The following is a 20,386-nucleotide window of genomic DNA, read 5'->3' on the forward strand; positions in this document are numbered from 1 at the left end:
GATTATAATGAACTCATTCAGTTTTTAAATCAGGCTTAGGAGCCACGACTCACTGGCTACGAATACATGTACACACATGCGTGTGCAGGACAGCACAGAATACTCTATTTACTCATATGCATCTGAAAATACATTTTTTTTCTATCATTTGTTGTTCTGTGCATCATTTATGGCTGGACTGCATGGACAAGATGGTTTTCTTAATTCTGTGAAAACACTTGCATCTATTGATGCCTGCACCTCTAAACATAGTGATATGGTCATACAGCCAAATTTGCAAAGCGGATTACTGTTCTTACACCATTCTGGGCATAGCAGACATACCCATAGAAACACCCCTAATGGCCTAATGGTCATGCCTATTTACACATTTATTTCTGCTACTTCATCCTCTGTAAAGAACAAGTGCTCCTTTCCTCGACCTGTCTGAGAGAGAAGGGGGTTAAGAGACAGAGTAAAGTTTAACGATTATTATGATAGTCTGCTTAGCTGTTTAGGGTAATGATAGTCTGCTTGGCCGTTTAGGGTAAAGTTTTAACGATTATAATAGTCTGCTTAGCTGTTTGCCAGATCTTACATGGTTTGCTTGGGTGTTGTGATAAGGTATACGGGAGTAAAGAGCCTTATGACCTTATAAGTCCAGCTTTATGACCATATAAGTCAAAAGAACAATTACAACCTTGCAAGAACAAGCCAAAGCCAGTTCTGCGGTTTGGACAAAAACCAGGACGTTACTGAGCCTGCGCCAGATGTGGGAGGTCATGAGGAAGACTCGCCTGCCTTCATCCTCAGGACCCCTGACGACCACCACCAGGGAACACTGCGCAAACTCAGTCGAGAAAAAAATACGGAAATGGCTCGCAGAACTAATTTTAATACGAAGCGGGGATAGGTAATGCATATGTATAGGCGCATTGCAACACATTATGAATATGTAATGAGATGCCTTATAAAAACAGAGCAAGTTTTCATGTCAGGCGCACACGGTTTTGGCGGGACTAACCCACCCACCCCCACCCCACCCCCCGTGCTGCCCAGCGCTGAATAATCATACCTACTTCACAATCTTACTGATTGTGGAGTCTGCTTTCCGCACGTCAGTTCTGGCGAGCCAGCCAGGAGGATCTCCACTCGGCTGCGGGACCGACTGCGGAGCGGACGCTCCTAGGCGCGCCCCGAGCATTTTACTCGGAGGAGTCTCCGCTGCCGGCCGATCACCGCGGGAGTGGACAACAGCCTCTTGAAGCTGCAGATTTAACGGTATGTTTAACGAAGGGACTTAAGCGTACGCACATTCGGGGCTGCTGATAAATCGCGCAGAGACGTCTGGCGTGCAGCATAGTGCCCGTGGGTTGGGTACCTATAGGGTTTGGGACTGCAATTGGGAAACTCGCTGGCCGATAGAGCGGCCGGTAGCGATCTCGGGGATAGATCGACTGAGTTCGAGGTAACCAGGAGAAGCAGGAGAGGGGTAAGCGGACCTCTGGTAATTCACAAAATATTTCCAGCTGCTAAAAGGTTGTTAACTGGAGCGATGCTATGTTAGATTTCTTTTGGTATTGATTTTGGTTATGGCAATAAGGCATTTGGAATAGACTACCGATTTGAATTTGTCGAACCATAGTGTTTGTGTGAAGTGATGTGTGTGTGATTTTCTCTGAGTGCATGGACGTCCGTGAGAGTGGAATTGAGTGAGAATAAGTGAGAGTGTGGCTGACAGGCGTGAAAAGAGAATTTAAAAGTCAGTTTAAATTCCTTAAGAGTATATTGAAAATGGGTAACACCCAAGGAGGGATACTAAAAAAGAGTCCTCTGGGTTGTATACTCGCCCATTGGAAGGATATTGTTGGGAAGGGAAGCACAGAAAGTAAAAAGACCCTCATTAAATATTGTAATCAGTGGTGGCCATTGTATAAGTTAGAGGGCGAAGTTAAGTGGCCATTTAATGGAACATTGGATTATAATACTTTGTTACATGCAGGAGCGGTCCGGAAACTAGGACCATGCGTGGCAATCGGTTAGCTGAGGGGAATGTGCTCGAGCTTGTCTAGACAACAATTAACATGATGAGGCACGTTTGCAGAGCACAGGGGAGTGGGAGATGGATGGCGCCAAGGAAAGGTAACACCTTGCTGTTAATTGATGGCAGTTAACCACCAATCAGGGATTGCCTAGTCTGCAAGGCTTAGCTTCAAGAACCAATCTGTTTCAAACGCGCAGCTTCTGAAAGTCTATAAAACCTCGTGCTTCTGTACAATAAATTGACATTTGCTTGCATCAAGCTGCGTCCCGTCTCTTCATTCGCCGCAAATTGGTGACCCCGACGTGATGCGTTTAAGGATCTGACGTGAAGGGCTCTCGAATCGCCTATCTGAGCGACATGCAGCAAATCCCACAGAACTTTGAATGATCTGCTGAAAGGAAGCAGGAGCCGGCCTGAAATCCCTCCGGAGCTGAGAGGTGAGCTGTGGGAAATCCGTAATGGGGAATCAGGCTTCGTCCCCAGAAAGAGACGTATATGGACTCATGAAGGGTCTTCTAGTCAGGTCAGGGAGTCCGTGCCTCAGTCTCCTCAAATGGTGACCCCTATGGTGGTGTTCCGAAGCCTTGGAAGAATAAGGACGGAGCTGGTCGATAAAAAAGACAGCTCGTGAAGAGGGCTGTGTTCCGGAGGAGACGGCTTGGCTGAACGGTCGTCTGGCTGGCTGGACCAGGCGGACAACCTAAACCCCGAGGATAACACCTGTATTCATCGAGACAGGTGAGCAGCCAAGAAACTTTAGAGACTTTGAAAGAATGAAAGTGTGTACATACAGCAGCCGATTGTATGATGCTGCCGCGGAGGGGAGCTCCGTGTCGGGAATGCATTTAGCATCTTGGTGGCAAATTCTGACTACTCTTTGCCAAGTGTGGACTAATTCTACTAACGGTGCTAAACCAGAGGAAGCTGTAAATTCCACCGACAGCGCGACTCTTCTCAAGACACCGTCAGTGATGGCGATTCCGTCCACACCTCCTCTGCCCCCAAAGCTTCTGTCACTGATTGCAGCGACCCTCACAACACAGGACCAAGCACGGGAACAGGACAACTCGGACAATGATTCCATTGACACTGATAAACCTTTTGATCCAGGTCCTATAGATCTGGAAAAGGAGCTAGACCTTTCCCCCACCCCCTTGTCTCTCCTGATGCATTGATTGTATTTTTGGGGAGGGTGAAAGGGAGTCTGAGGGATTGGTGACAGGAATGCAAGTGGGAAACACTTCAGTGATGGGTTTTGGGAGTCGCTATGGCATGTTCAGTATTTTGTCAGACAAATCAACCTGCAGAGTGGCAGCCTGTGCAATACGAGGCTGTTAAAGAGTTAAGCAAAGCAGTGCGGGAAGGGAGGATTCATGATACATTTGCTATGTTCCTTCTTGAAGTGATGGCAGAGCCTTATACACTCACACTGCATGATTGGAAGTCATTGCTTTGTATGGTACTAACTGATACAGTATATGATGTGGTTATCTGATTTTTGTGAGCTATGTGTAGTGGCCTTGACTGAAAACCTTAATCGGGGAATTGCTGTTAACTATGAGCAGTTGGCTGGAGAAATTAATTGTGCCGATTCTGTGACTCAGGCAAGGTATCCCAGGGACAACTGTTTGCAAATGAAGGAATGGCTATTAAGGCAGTCCGGATGCGGGAGTCTTGCCACAGTCTTGCCGGGTCCTAGAGAGTCACTAACTTTAATACTAACTTGATTGATTGGCTTCAGAATATTTTGCAGCAAGTTGAACATCAGGAAGCTCAAGGGTTGCTTTTAAAACAACTAGCTGTGATAATGCCAATGAAAATTGTAAATGGGCAACTTTCACAATCGCAACCCCAACATGTGTCAAATGATTGTAACGCAGAACTCGGAGAAGACTGTAATTCTCAGGCTGAGTTCTGGAATGCAGCATAACAGATTTTTGCTTCTCTAATCTCTTCTGTAAGAACAGTACACGCTTTTAACTTGCTTAGTAAATTAGGCTGCTAGCTTGCTAAACAAAGTAATACTACAAATACTGTTCTTTTTTTTTCTGGCTTATTAACAGATGTTGATTCTGTCCACCATACGTTGCTACAGAACCGAGTTGCTATTGATTTTTATTATTAGCACAGGGACACAAGTGTGAAGACTTTGATAGGATGTGTTACGTGAATCTGAGTGATCACTGTGAATTAATTTACAAAAGTATACAAAACTCAAAAGCCTTAAAACAAAGATCTGCAACAGAGCCAGGGGCGGGATGCCTTTGGTCTCTTCTCACGGCTGGGAAACTTTGGGTCATGACTCAAAAGTATTACAGGATTTATTATAATTATCTTTAACCACCTTATTGATGTTTGCCTTATGTCTCCCATACGGGGTTTTTTTTTCTGTATTCAGTGTTTAGTTGACTGTAACATAAAGCAGGTCATGGTCACCCAGCTACACACCCCCTTTGCCTCCTCGCAATTAACAAGCAAAAAAGAGGTTAGAGAATGTCTGAAGAGAGAGCTAGGAGAGGAAACTGGAGAATATTTTGACCTAACAAGAGATGAGAGAACAGCTAGGTATTGTGAAGGAGAATAGGAAAGATAAACATGGTTATCTAGTGTTTAATAGGTGTCTGCACGCTTGTAGAGATACATAGCTGTGTAACGGCATAAATGATTCCTGCCCTGAGCATGGTGGAGCATACAGCTGCGGTTTGTGTCCGGGCTCAGAGATGTAAATAGGGGCTTCTAGGGGCTTCTCTGTTATGGTAAAAGTGTTTCTCTTTGCATAAAAAAAGAGGGAATGAAGGGAATGACCCCAGAGGTATGTTCAGAGAAGGCATGCTATGTTTCGAACTTTTTGACTGAACCAGTTCTTGTTTGGTGTGCCCTTCCACCTATGTATAATGTTAATCCAAAAGAAGACGATACTGTTTGTAAGAAACTATGGACTAGGATATTGTTTATTAAGATTTATGTTAAGCATAATGTAAAGACTAGGCGCCAGATATCCAGGATGCCTCTTGTGAAAAATAAGATAACCGCCAGATGTCCAGGATGCTGCTTGTAAAAGAGAAGATAACCGCCAGACAGAAACAAGACAGACGACCCCATATAAAGATATAGGAGTAAGGGGTTAACACCTCCACTACATGCTGCTTGTAAAAGAGAAGATAACCGCCAGACAGAAACAAGACAGACAACCCCATATAAAGATATATGAGTAAGGGGTTAACACCTCCACTACTTCATAAACACGAAAGTAAAAAGTATAAAAAAGGACTGTTTAAACTGCTCAGGGCGGCAGTTGGCGGAGCGCAGACTCCCCTGCCGTCCAGCGCTGTCTTTGCTCATATTCTACTTGCTATAATTAATAAAATTTTAATTGGATTATGATCAATTGTGGTCTCAATTTATAACAATTTCTGGTGCCGTGACTCGGATAAGGAACAGTGGGCTTTGGTCCTCCGGGGGGGCGCCCCGCGGCATTTCGCGGCCCCGCGACCAACAGCTTACTCCAACCTTACCGACGAACCTAAATTCTAGAATAATGAGCAAAGGAGAAACCGGTAAAATCCCATAAAAATTCTGTGCACGGGAGTCTGGACGAAGACGCAGGACGCGTAAGTATATTGGGAATTTGTTCGCAAGGTTTGCCGTTCGGGCGGGATTGGGTTTCCTGGAATATAACGAATGAGAGGTTCGATATACTGAACCAAGCGAGTGTGGACTCTTAAGTACTGCGTCTCCCATCTCCCGCGAGGGACTGGGCCAGGAACAAGGGGAGCGAGTGAGTGTATGTTTGTGGATATTCCAGAAGATGGGGGCGAAGGGCAGCAAGCCTTCGACTCCCATGGGAAGGGTACCCACTGTACCTAAGAATACCCCTCTGGCATATATCTTGGACAATTGGAGATATTTCCCTGGAACCCTAGGGAAAGATAAGCAGAAAGTGATAGAATATTGTACTAAGATATGGGGAGGGAAGAAGATTTCAAAAAATGTCTTTTGGCCAGTCTATGGGTCAGAAGAAGATTGGGTAAGACAGCAATTAAACCTCTGGGTTAATAATAAAAAAACCCCTTAACCCGGAGGAGAGTCAATATGTGGAGGTGTGGCTAAAAAACCGGGAGCTAGACTTTACCCGCTGAATGAAATAAAAAAACTAAACAAAAGAAAAAGAAGGGAGAGTTAGACGAAACCCTTCTAACCCCCCCTCCTTACATTCCTCCTCCTGCTCCTGCAGAGGTCCCCAGAGCGCCCACTCCCCCACCAGAGTCGGAACAAGGGTCTCTCCCCCTCTTCCTAGACGCGTAACTGGAAGTCAAAAAGGGGCAGCTCAAATATACCCCCTAAGAGAAAAGCCCATGGGGGGGGACCTCAACCTGTGATCGGATATATTTCTGTGCCTCTAAATTCGGCTGACCTACGAGATTTTAAAAGGACCGAGATGGGAAACTTAATTGAGGACCCACTCGGAGTGGCAGAAAGATTAGATCAATTTCTGGGACCAAACCTTTATACTTGGGATAAGATGCAATCTATCCTTTGTCAATTATTTACTACCGAGGAAACCCAGGGACCCCAAGCAGATATTAAATGGCCACTCCAAAGACCTAATTGGGATAATCAGGATCCGGCGCATAGAACTCATATGCAGGACCTGAGAACTATAGTAATTCAGGGGATTAGAGAAGCAGTACCCTAATTGTTACTGTGATTTTGGCTATATTTTTTATAATAATAGTGAGCTCTTGGTGTTGCTGTAGAAAGATACCTGTGTGTTGCATTTTGTAAGTAGTAATTCTGTAAGTGATAAGTGTGTTCTGTGAGTGTAAGCTGGAATGTGGAGAAAAGTGGCCTTTTAATTAATAATTACAAGGTTATTAATAATTGTTATATTCTAAAGACCCCGGCCCACAATTTTTGGAAGAATCTGCACAAGCGTGAAAGACTGATAAGCTAATTAGCATACGAAGTGAGGGTAGGCGGGTTCAGGTAATGAATATGTATAGGCGTTAATGGAATATTCATTGTTTCAAGCTTATTTGCTGCAGTGTTGCTTATTTTGGTTACCGGATTTATGGAATGTGGAATTTGACTTTGATAATTGTTACTGTGATTTTGGCTATATTTTTGATAATAATAGTGAGCTCTTGGTGTTGCTGTAGAAAGATACCTGTGTGTTGCATTTTGTAAGTAGTAATTCTGTAAGTGATAAGTGTGTTCTGTGAGTGTAAGCTGGGAAAAATGGGAGGAAAGCAGAGTGGTGGGATTTTAAAGAAAAATCCGCTAGGGTGTGTTTTGAGTCACTGGAAGGATATTGGAGGATCCGCTGGTGGAAATGTGAATAGGAAAACATTGATAAAATATTGTAATCAATGGTGGCCGCTTTATAAGCTGGAATGTGGAGAAAAGTGGCCTTTTAATTAATAATTACAAGGTTATTAATAATTGTTATACTCATTTATGCTGGAAATGTGAGAACATTTCTGTATTCAGTATATTACAAATGTTGGTATGTGGTTATTGTCTTGAACATCCGAGGGGTGAATGTGAACCTCTGTATGTTTTAAAGTGTATATGGTGTAAAGAATTATTATATGTATGGTGGCGACAAGAAATTGAATGCCCTGACTGTAAGGTTTGGACGCCTTGGGATAAGAGAGAGAGCTATGTAATGTGTTATAAATTGAGACCACAATTGATCATAATCCAATTAAAATTTTATTAATTATAGCAAGTAGAATATGAGCAAAGACAGCGCTGGACGGCAGGGGAGTCTGCGCTCCGCCAGCTGCCGCCCTGAGCAGTTTAAACAGTCCTTTTTTATACTTTACTTTCGTGTTCATGAAGTAGTGGAGGTGTTAACCCCTTACTCATATATCTTTATATGGGGTCTTCTGTCTTGTTTCTGTCTGGCGGTTATCTTCTCTTTTACAAGCAGCATCCTGGATGTAGTGGAGGTGTTAACCCCTTACTCCTATATCTTTATATGGGGTCGTCTGTCTTGTTTCTGTCTGGCGGTTATCTTCTCTTTTACAAGCAACATCTGGCGGTTATCTTATTTTTCACAAGAGGCATTCTGGATATCTGGCGCCTAGTCTTTACATTATGCTTAACATAAATCTTAATAAACAATATCTTAGTCCATAGTTTCTTACAATCCCCCCTTTTTCTTTTTATCCTATTATTGTTTATTAGACACTACTTTCATTCTCGGCACTGCAAATAAACCTTTTTCCACAATCCCAACATTTATCATAACACTCACAAGGTAATACCTCACAATTACAATAGGCACAATTTTCACGTGGCATAACACATTCGCAACAATCTTCATCCTCATTAATAGATACACTCTTATATTTTCCCTAGACTTCATAGTTAAAATAAGCAATTTAGCTATGTCAAATCGTTCTCTAATAAAGTGTAAAATATAGCGTAATATACAAGGCCCAAATATAAGTCCCAGAATCAATATAATAAGCGGTCCTGCTAAAGCAGACAACAAAGTAGTTAGCCAAGGTGAAACATTAAACCAGTTTTCATACCATGACCTGCTCACCTCACGATCTTTCTTACGTTGATCTAACCTTTTCCGGAGTTCAGACATGGTGTCCTGGACTACTCCCGTATGGTCAGCAAAAGAACAACATTCTTCATTAAGAGCTACACATAACCCTCCTTCCTTTAAAAACAATAGATCTAATCCTCTTCTATTTTGCAGCACTACTTCTGATAAAGACTTTACTGAAGTGGCTAAATTTTGGATAGATTGTTCTATTTTTGCTAAATCCTCATCTACAGCCATCTGCAAACTTTGTAATTCCTGACCTTTTACTAGGGAGGCTATGCCTGTACCTGCTCCAACTCCGCCCGCTATCAGCAGTGTAGCTAGGGTTACCACTGTAATTGGCTCTCGTTTTTGTCTATTCAGGACTCCTTCAAAGTGGCGTAACACCTCCTCAGAGGTGTGATAGATCAGACGAGGAACAATAATCACCTGTACACAAAACTGAGATTGATTAAACACGTTTAGGGATAGGCAAGGCGTTACTCCGATGTCTGAACAAACCCATTTAGCTCCTGGTGTTGGGATAGCCCATTTGTCATTTTGATTCTTATGTTTCTTTATGTTAACTTTAGTGATTGTTTGATTACACAAAGACTGATATTTTTCGGGCACTGTACCTATACATTTTCCTTGACCTGTTACTAATTGAATAGTAATTCCTTGCGTATGGTTCTTCTGGTCATCCCATGGACATTCTTGTGGGTTTGAACCACTAGACCATTGAATCCTATCTGGTATTCCGATTGCCTCAAAATATGGTGGTCTAACATTGTAACATAACCAGCATTCCTTAGTTAAATTTGGTTTGCTTTCATTAAGGGTACGATAAGAGGCTTGCATTAAATCCCATAAGGGGTCTTTGGATTCTGACACTCCTGAATCCCTAACTAAAGAGGACTCAGTCACTGTGTCATTAGTTGTTCTATCTGTTACTGATAGGGAATTTGGACGAGTGGTTGTAACACTTGTGGGGACAATCTTTTTCTTAGGAAAAGTGGGTGAATTCAATACTTTATTCGGCCCAACAGGGAGTGAATCATGTGGTATTTTAATTTTTCTTATGAGAAAATGCCCTCCCCAATCTTTAGGAATTCCTGCATAGACACGTATTCCCCATGTTCGTCCTACCAACCATTCGTCTTCTAGGGGATGCAATACTTGAAATTTGATGTGAGTACAGACTTTCTTGTTACGTGGAGCTACATAATCCACGTCACGCAGACCTGTAAGATCTACACCTGTTTGTTCAGGTACACATCCGTTAGGAGTCCAGGTTGCTTTTATATATTTATCAGGAGCCTTTACTGTCCAGCCCGAGGCTATTGTCTCACATCCCCAATAACCACAATAATAGTGTCCGGGATAATGACAGTAAGGCTGTCCAGAGGCCGGGCATAAATAAAATGGAGGTCCTTTTTCACAAGGTATTGGTACTAAATCACAAAGTTTCACTACGAATTCAGGTGGCCCTGGGTTGCTAAAAGTGGCTATTGTTTTCGTTCCTTCCCAAGATATTAGTTCCCACTTAAATGGTTCATGTGGGTTTCCCCCTTTTGCTTTGGTTATTATCAATAACAAAACTAACAGTATACCAGGAAAAAAGGTGTCTATCAATTTTGCCAATTTAAGTATATTTTTACCAGTCCTGGGGAAGTTCGGCCATTGTTGCTTTAGTGTCCCATTGTTCTGGTTCTTTTCTCCACAGTTTGTTCCTCCTCTGCCTTGCCCGTCGACTCGGTTGCTTCGAGCCACGGGGTGTATCATCTTCACGGCAGCAAGGGAATTCTTCAGGAGAACAGCTGCTTCAGGCTGTCTGCCTGTTTATATAGGCTTCCCACTTTGCAGCTTTTAACTAATGGGGCAAAGCAAAACACGGTTTGTACTTCCCTTCTGCATTTTATAGCCAAGATTTCAGCTATAAAGGGGAACTGGTTGGAGTGGTAACAATAATATTGAGGGTTTATTCCTTTAGCAAAAATTTCCCACCACTCTTGGGATTCCCGAATAATTTTTTTTTTTTTTTTTTTTTTTTTAGACTCTAATTGTTTTAGTCTCCACTTAGTGAGAGCTCTTTGAATTTTTTCCAACACTGTGTGCAAACTCCTGCCGGAGAGTATCCGAATTCACAGTGTGTCCACCATTTACCCTGGCATACCTTACATTTAAAATAAGCAAATGGATAACAATTGCAGTTCAAATTATTACACCTAATTCGTATATCCAAAATGCATATATCATGTGGCTCCATGAGCTTAGCAATTACACTTCTTACATTTCCATATATAATAGATAAAAAGCGAGATAACTATAGCAAATATAAACAACAATACACACTTTATACCAAAAGGTAATGCGTCAAAATAATCAAGTAAAATCTCTATCATAACTTTATCTTCTCAATGTTATCTTGGTGTCACCTGGTGTACTAATTACTTTCCAGTGGGGTCTCGTCACTGGGCCTTTAATGCGACTGGCATGAGTCCATCCACGCTCAGCAGTCCGGACAGCTGTTTCTGTTGTAAGTAAAACAAGATAAGGTCCCTCCCAATTGGGTTTTAGGGTTTCTTCTTTCCACGTTTTAACCAATACCCAGTCCCCAGGTTTAAGATTATGAATTTTTAAGTCCAACGGGGGTCGTTGCACAATCAGTCCGCGTTCCCAAAGCTTGTTACGATGTTCTGCTAATTGTAAAACATATTCATTAATCACACGATCACGAATTAAAATATTTGTTTGTGGGCTTTCAATTCTATAGGGCATTCCATACACCATTTCGAATGCTGATATTCCCACATCCGCTCGGGGTCTAGTTCTGAGAATTAATAGTGCCATGGGTAGGCACTTAATCCATGATAATTTGGTTTCTATCATTAATTTAGTTAGAATAGTTTTGATTTCCCCATTCATCCTTTCAACTTTTCCCGAACTTTGTGGATGCCATGGCGTATGGTATTCCCACTTAATACCCAAGCTTTCTGTTAGATCTTTAACAATTTTTGACACAAAGTGTTTTCCTCTGTCTGAGTCGATTACCTCAGGTACTCCATATCGAGGTATAATGTGTTCAAGTAACACTTTAGTAACTTGGTTAGCTGTTGTCCTGGAGGTAGAAAAAGCCTCAACATAATGGGTTAAATGATCTACCAGTACTAAGAGATATTTGTAACGCCCTACCCTAGGTAATTCAGTAAAATCCACCTGCATGTGTGAAAAGGGTCTGTATGCTGGGGAACGTCCTCCAAGAGGTTTTTGCCTCATGTTGTTTCGGTTTACTTTTTGACAGGTCTCACAGGCTGCTGTAACTGCTTTTGCTACATTATATACACCTATACAGGCAAACAGTTGATTAAAATGATCAACTAACGCCTGGGTTCCCCAGTGTGTTTTACTGTGTATTTTTGAAAATATTTCGAGTGCTATACCCTTTGGTAAAACTTCTCTCCCATCTGGCAATATATACTTACCATCCTGTTCCTTAGCTCCCATTTGTTCTAGTTTTTCCTTTTCTGCAGACTCAAACCTCAAATTTTTACTAACAGGTATTTGTTGTATAGTTAAAATCGTACTATAATTGCCTGCCACTCGTTTTGCTTCTGTATCAGCTGCATTATTTCCCCTAACTTGGTAACTTGTACCTCGCTGGTGTCCCTTTATATGTACAACTGCTATTTTATTTGGCATTTTTAATGCCGCAGAACTCGCCGAATTAATTCTGGGTGTATCAGTTCTTTTCCCTGTGAGTTAACGAATCCTCTTTCCTCCCATATTTTCCCAAAAGTGTGTACTACTCCGTACGCATAGCGTGAGTCTGTATATATAGTTCCATCCTTTCCCTTCAGTGACTCTAATGCTTTCCACAATGCATACAGCTCACAGGCTTGAGCCGACCAGCTGGCACTTAGGGGGCCCGATTCTATTGTCTTAAATTCTCCTTTCTCTGATTTAATGATGGCATATCCAGACAATCGTTTACCTTCCACTATTCGTGATGACCCATCTATAAATAGTACTTCTCCACATTGTAGTTCTTCTTCTTCTAAGTCTGGTCTAATGCGTGTCTGTTGTTCAATTGTTTGAAGACAATTATGTACTAACTCAGTACTTTCCCCTGGGTATAAAAATTCTGCAGGGTTAACCGCTTTGATAGTCCTTAGGGATAGTTTTGGAGATTCTATGAGTATTCCCTCATACTTTAGCAGTCGGCTATCTGTAAGCCATTTTTCTGCTTTTTGTTGAAGCACCCCCCTTATATTATGAGGTGCATATAGGACAACTTCTCCATTAAAGGTAATACGATTCGTTTCTTCAAGTAATAAGGCAGCAGCAACAATAATTTGTAAACAACTCGGCCAACCCCTGCTCACAGGGTCTAACAGCTTTGATAAGTATGCCACCGGTTTCTTTTGTCCTGCCCATTTCTGAGTTAATACTCCGAATGCCGTTCCTTCATGTATGTTAACGAATAAATGGAATGGCCGCTTTAAATCTGGGAGGCTTAAAACCGGTGCTTGACTTAGCTCCCTTTTGAGACTGGCAAACTGCTCTTTATCCTGAGGGGTCCACTTGGGTATTTTGTCTTTAGACAGTTGTTCATATAAGAATTTAACTTTAAAGCTGTAGTTTTCTATCCATTGCCTACAATACCCAAATAGCCCTAATGCCTGCCGAATTTGCCTCTTAGTGACAGGCATAGGTAATTCCAGAATTCCTTTAATGCGCTCTGGATCTAATATCTTCTTGCCGTTAAACAAATAATGCCCCAAATATTTCACTTTTTCCTCCACAAATTGTAACTTTTCTTGCGATACCCGTAGGCCCTTTTGTGCAAGAAAATTTAGGAGTCGAATGCTTTCTTTTCTTACATCCTCCTTATTATTTCCTGCTATAAGCAGATCATCTACATACTGTAACAGCACGTTTCCCGTTTGTACCTGGTATTCTTTTAAGAGCTCTTCCAGGGCCTGTCCAAACAGATTAGGGGACTCAGTGAACCCTTGGGGGAGCACGGTCCACCTTAATTGCTGTCTACGGCCTGTCTCTATGTCTTCCCATTCAAAGGCAAAATAATCACGGCATTCTTCTGCCAGTGGACAGGCCCAAAAGGCATCCTTTAAATCAGCCACACTATACCAGGATTTATGGGGTCCTAGCTTACTTCGTAGGGTGTATGGATTTGCTACTACAGGGAACCGGGTGATAGTTCTTTTGTTTATTTCCCTTAAATCATGTACGAGCCGATAGTTCCCATTTGGTTTCTTTACAGGCAGAATGGGAGTGTTAAAGGGTGACATACAAGGCTCTAAGATTCCGTGTGCTAACAATCGATCAATTTCTGGTTTTAATCCCCTCCGTCCTTCTAGGGATATGGGATATTGCTTTACCCTCACAGGTATGTGGGGTTCGGAAATTTGGATTTTAATCGGTGGGATTTCCAGTCTACTAATTGTGTCCGGAGAGTACCAGACATCAGGGTTAATTTGTTTTTGATCATCCACTGTCAAAGGATAAGCAGATACTGTTAGCTCTTGATTTTTTACTTTAATTTCTAATTGCAATTCAACAATTAAATCTCGTCCTAACAGATTAAATTCTGCTTCAGGGACGAGCAAGAGTTCACCCATTCCAAATTTATTTTCAGTTTCGAATACCACATTTTTGATTTTGTTTACTTTAAAGGGTTCTCCTTTTGTCCCAATTACTTGTACTTTTTCAGGGGAAACTTTACATCCCTCAGGTATTTGCTTAATAGTTGATTTCTCAGCTCCAGTGTCTACTAAAAAGGTGAACTCTTGTTTATGGGGTCCTATTTTTAATTTTATCAAGGGCTCATGATGACTCCGGTCCCCTAAAATATAAAGCCCCTGACTCTCCTATTCCGTTTTCAATATTTCCTCATCCCTGATCCTTTCTCTGCAATTCTTTTTTATATGTCCCTTCTTTCCACAGTAGAAACAATATCTCTGTTCCTTTTTTACTATTACGTTCCCTTGTTTCGTTCCAGCAGATCTGTGTTCACCAGTTCGCCCTTTGTGATCCTCTCTGACTGCTGCTACTATCATTTTTATTTGTCGCTTGCTGCTCTCTTCTTCCCGCCTTACGTAGACTTTCTGAGCTTCCCTCAATAATTCATCCAACCCTCTATTCTGCCAGTCTTCTAACTTTTCAATCTTCTTTCTGATATCTTCCCATGATTTTGCCACAAACTGAGTTTTGAGGAGTGCTTGCCCTAAAGGGTCGTCTGGATTTACCCCAGAGTACAGCTGAAGGGCTTTCCTCAGTCGTTCCAGCCACTCAGTGGGGCTCTCATCTTTCTTTTGCATTTCATTAAATGCTTTATTGATATTTTGGCCATGGGGTACTGCTTCTCTAATCCCCTGAATTACTATAGTTCTCAGGTCCTGCATATGAGTTCTATGCACCGGATCCTGGTTATCCCAATTAGGTTTTTGAAGTGGCCATTTAATATCTGCTTGGGGTCCCTGGGCATGCTGAGCATCCCACAGTCTCATTCCTGCTCGTCTAATCATATCTCTTTCCTCAGTAGTAAATAATTGACCAAGGATAGATTGCATCTCATCCCAAGTATAAAGATTTGGTCCCAAAAATTGATTTAATCTTTCTGCCACTCCGAGTGGGTCCTCAATTAAGTTTCCCATCTCGGTCCTTTTAAAATCTCGTAGGTCAGCCGAATTTAGAGGCACAGAAATATATCCGATCACAGGTTGAGGTCCCCCCATGGGCATTTCCCTTAGGGGGTACATCTGAGCTGCCCCTTTTTGACTTCCAGTTACGCGTCTAGGAAGAGGGGGAGAGACCCTTGTTCTGACTCTGGTGGGGGAATGGGCGCTCTGGGGACCTCTGCAGGAGCAGGAGGAGGAATGTAAGGAGGGGGGGTTAGAAGGGTTTCGTCTAACTCTCCCTTCTTTTTCTTTTGTTTAGTTTTTATTTCATTCAGCGGGTAAAGTCTAGCTCCCGGTCTTTCTAGCCACACCTCCGCATATTGACTCTCCTCCGGGTTAAGGGGTTTTTTATTATTAACCCAGAGGTTTAATTGCTGTCTTATCCAATCTTCTTCTGACCCATAGACTGGCCAAAAGACATTTTTAGAAATCTTCTTCCCTCCCCATATCTTAGTACAATATTCTATCATTTTCTGCTTATCTTTCCCTAGGGTTCCAGGGAAATATCTCCAATTGTCTAAGATATATGCCAGAGGGGTATTCTTAGGTACAGTGGGTACCCTTCCCATGGGAGTCGAAGGCTTGCTGCCCTTCGCCCCCATCTTCTGGAACATCCACAAACATACACTCACTCGCTCCCCTTTTTCCTGGCCCAGTCCCTCGCGGGAGATGGGAGACGCAGTACTTAAGAGTCCACACTCGCTTGGTTCAGTATATCGAACCTCTCACTCGTTATATTCCAGGAAACCCAATCCCGCCCGAACGGCAAAACCCGCGAACAAATTCGCAATATACTTACGCGTCCTGCGTCTTCGTCCGGACTCCCGTGCACAGAATTTTTATGGGATTTTACCGGTTTCTCCTTTGCTCATTATTCTAGAATTTAGGTTCGTCGGTAAGGTTGGAGTAAGCTGTTGGTCGCGGGGCCGCGAAATGCCGCGGGGCGCCCCCCCGGAGGACCAAAGCCCACTGTTCCTTATCCGAGTCACGGCACCAGAAATTGTTATAAATTGAGACCACAATTGATCATAATCCAATTAAAATTTTATTAATTATAGCAAGTAGAATATGAGCAAAGACAGCGCTGGACGGCAGGGGAGTCTGCGCTCCGCCAACTGCCGCCCTGAGCAGTTTAAACAGTCCTTTTTTATACTTTACTTTCGTGTTCATGAAGTAGTGGAGGTGTTAACCCCTTACTCATATATCTTTATATGGGGTCTTCTGTCTTGTTTCTGTCTGGCGGTTATCTTCTCTTTTACAAGCAGCATCCTGGATGTAGTGGAGGTGTTAACCCCTTACTCATATATCTTTATATGGGGTCGTCAGTCTTGTTTCTGTCTGGCGGTTATCTTCTCTTTTACAAGCAACATCTGGCGGTTATCTTATTTTTCACAAGAGGCATTCTGGATATCTGGTGCCTAGTCTTTACATTATGCTTAACATAAATCTTAATAAACAATATCTTAGTCCATAGTTTCTTACATAATGTATGCTGGTATGTTTTTCACTCTGAGGAATCACCCAGAGTGGCAAAAGAGTGTGGTATTAACCTAGCTCCACAAGATCCCTTAATATTAGCAATGGAAAAGGATCAGAGGGGAGGTTGTGGTTCCTTCTATGGAGCAACCAGAATGAAACACGTTGTAAGATAAAAAAACTTGTGCTAATGTATGTAAGATCTGAAGCCGGGGGGGGGTGTGTGGGGTGTGGAGAGTAAAAAAACCCTGTGAAAGTGTTAAAGTATTGGGGTGAGTTTGTACAAAGCCCCGTATCCCCTCGAAGGTGCGGCTGAGTCACGCTGGACGCATGGCAGGGTGTTTGCTGTTTGCCTGCGAAGGCTGATATGTAATAACACAGACTTAAAGCAACAAGTAGCAGATGTGCATTCAGGGTAAGAAAGAGTTAAAACAGAAGTGCTGCTGCAGAGGCAGGCTTGTGTAACCTGCAGAGCAGGAAGAGCATCTCCTGCCCCGAACCCTTCGCTGGTGAGGAGGAGGGGGTTGCTGTTGCTGACGATTGAGCAGAAGGACCTGACAATGTCACCCCGATTGCTGCAGCATTTGCAGCACAACAGGACCGGTAACGGCCCCTCTAGGGCAGGCAGCGGGTCTGAGGAGAGTAAAGGTGAATCTCTGATGGGGAAATTTAGATGTTTGAAAGTCAGTTGTGAATAGGACTGGATAAAGGTTCGAGTTGATTTTTACTAAGGTAATCGTGATGTAGAAAAGTTGGTGAATACAAAACCAACTTATTTGGTGTTAAACTACAGTGAAAAGAATTTGTTACAGTTGTGGGAGCTGCTGGCCGCCAGGAAAATATCCTGAAACCTTTAAAGTACAAACTAAGAAAACAAATAAGAATGCCAAATTCACCAAAATCTTTGTTGAGAAGAGATTTATTAGAACATCTAGACGTTTAAAGAAGGGGAAATGAATCCAAAAGTTAAAATGATCAATTAACTAAAATGTTGAGCTTATCTTTAATTCAACAGAAAAGTGGAAGAGAAGACCTCCCTGAAGTAAAAGAAATCTTTAACCAAGTATATCTGAAAGTAAATTCCAAGTAAAGGGAAAAATGCTTTCCCTGTTACAGTAAAAATGATAAACAGGAGGCCTGCCTAGTTCAGGTAAAACAATATCCCTTGGTCAGCAAGGCTGTGGGGAATACTGCATAAAAAAAACTAAAATAAAATACACTCTGTAGTAGTTCTACTAATGTAAATCTGTGTTTTACCATGACTGTGACTTGTTATGGGATGTGCAAATGAAGCTTTGCATTGACAACAAAGTACAAAGAATAAGGCTGGTCAAGTGCCTCCTACCACAATCAAGGGCAAGACTGGGTTGGCCTCTGTGTTTGCCACCAAGAAGGATCTTGAGCTCTGCTGCTGGCTGCAACCCAGTAGGCGTTGAGCGGTGGGGACATATGCCATGCCAGACCTTGATGTGAGGAAGGGCCCCCTCTGTTATAAGAGGGTCGTCCAGGAAGGAAGAACATAAGATGGCCCATTAAGGCACTGATTTGGAAATTGGAAACCGCCTGGCCGACCATGAAGCCATACAAGTAGCAGAGGAGGTAGGAAAAGAGGAATTATCCTTAATACCAGATGGTAAAATCCAAACTGTAAGTACAGATCAGGAGCCAAATTATTCTAACTTATTTGAGGGATGGTCGTATAGTGGTACCATCCAATTTAATATGGACCACAGCCGTAATAGAACATAATAAGATGCATTGGGGAGCTGATAATTTATATAAAAGTCTAAATCAGAAATTGATAGGGCAGAAATTGTTTACTGTAATAAAATAGGTGACTCAGCAATGTGAAATGTGTTTGAAAATTAGCCAGGGCAACAGTGGCAAGTTGATTTTTCCAGACTCCCAAGAATTGAGGGGGTACCAATATTTATTAAATGAATGGACACCCCAACGTATCATACAGTATTATAAACCTGCAACTTGGAATCCTAATGAACTTATTAACGGCGCTCGAGAACCTATCTACAATCTGAATCATATCATTCGTCTACAGGCTGTCTTGGAAATTATTATTAATCAAACAGCTAAAGCTTTTGATGTTAAATGCAATTTATCAACACAGGATGGTTCTGGACTACCTGCTAGCCAAAGAAAGAGGTGTTTGTGGTAAAGTAAATGTCTCCAATTGTTGTTTGAAAACCGATGACAATGGTGAGGTAGTTAAACAAATCACATCAGAGACAGGGAAGTTAGCCCATGTTCCCGTCTGAACTTGGAAAGACGAATATTGACTTGTTTTCCTGGCTTCTCGGGAGCCCCTGGGTAAAACGAATCCTATTTTATTTGTTATGTGGATTAGCCACCTTATTGTTTTTGCCATGTGTTGTTCCATGTTTATAAGATTAATTCAACACGTTATAACTAACATGCAATTTGCTATTATGGTTTCACCCGATGGCGTTAAACAAATGCGAGTAGTATGACAAAATGTACACACAAAATAACATTTTAATAGCCAACAAGAATTTGGAAACAATTAACTCTTAACAATTCAGATAATAATGTAAGCTGAGTAAAAAAAAAAATAGAATAGCAATAAAAACAAGCGCCAGGAACGCAAAGACGACGATATGGAAACGCCTTTTATACTTTTTCACCTCCGCCATAAGTTCTTGACGTGAGACAACAGAAAAACGCACCCTCTGCCTAAACAGCAACAGGGAAAAAAAAAAAAAAAAAAGATATATATATAAAATTTTGATCTTCTTTCTAATGAACCATATAGGTTAAACGTTTTGAGAACACTCACCTTACAGAATGTTCAGAGGGCGAAATGTCCACTCTAGACCTTTCTTCTCTGGCAGGTGACGTGGTGGTCTGGTGGTGAAAAAAACCTTACATTGAAAACTGGGACCTGTCATTTGGCCATAGTGCCATGAATGTTACCATTAACAGACTTACCGGAGTGGTAAGCTCGGGAAAGGGGTTTGGGACTTCATCTGGGCACGCAGTAGCCATTGTTGATCACGCGAATGGTCCGTGTATACCTTTGAACATGCGCATGCGCGATTTTAAAGCCCCACAGAATGTGCTGGAAAAATCTGGAAAGACCGCGCATGCGAAATCCCTATAGTCTAGCCATGATAGTGACGCATTAAAAAAAAAAAAAAAAAAAAAAAAAAGAACGTGTTAAGAAAAAGTGTTATTTTTAAGTTTTGGTTTTGTATGTTATTATTATATGTATTACCCAACTACGCCTATTGTAATTGTGACGTATTACCTTGTGAGTGTTATGATAAATGTTGGGATTGTGGAAAAAGGTTTATTTGCAGTGCCGAGAATGAAAGTAGCGTCTAATAAACAATAATAGGATAAAAAAGAAAAAGGGGGGATTGTAAGAAACTATGGACTAGGATATTGTTTATTAAGATTTATGTTAAGCATAATGTAAAGACTAGGCGCCAGATATCCAGGATGCCTCTTGTGAAAAATAAGATAACCGCCAGATGTCCAGGATGCTGCTTGTAAAAGAGAAGATAACCGCCAGACAGAAACAAGACAGACGACCCCATATAAAGATATAGGAGTAAGGGGTTAACACCTCCACTACATGCTGCTTGTAAAAGAGAAGATAACCGC

General features: G+C 42.0%; 1 protein-coding gene and 1 long non-coding RNA gene across 2 annotated transcripts in view; one reads left to right on the plus strand and one right to left on the minus strand.

Annotated features, from left to right (window-relative positions):
- The window catches only part of LOC308062018, a 459,477-nt gene that overhangs the window by 281,032 nt on the left and 158,059 nt on the right, over positions 1-20,386 (plus strand). The window lies entirely within an intron of this gene.
- LOC308062769 (protein NYNRIN-like) lies at positions 10,906-13,732 on the minus strand. The gene is made up of 2 exons (XM_080384686.1): positions 12,053-13,732; positions 10,906-11,101 (listed from the first exon to the last, which is right to left on the minus strand). Exon 1 carries the CDS (start codon positions 13,277-13,279, stop codon positions 12,272-12,274), a length of 1,008 nt encoding a protein of 335 aa, XP_080240812.1. The 5' UTR covers positions 13,280-13,732; the 3' UTR covers positions 10,906-11,101; positions 12,053-12,271.

This window comes from Falco punctatus, assembly GCF_963210335.1.
Source record: "Falco punctatus genome assembly, chromosome: 4".
In the NCBI taxonomy this organism is placed as follows: Eukaryota; Metazoa; Chordata; class Aves; order Falconiformes; family Falconidae; genus Falco; species Falco punctatus.

Bases quoted from the DNA above. Each gene is read 5' to 3' on its own strand.
- LOC308062769 (XM_080384686.1), bottom strand. From the start codon at position 13,279: ATGCCTGTCACTAAGAGGCAAATTCGGCAGGCATTAGGGCTATTTGGG.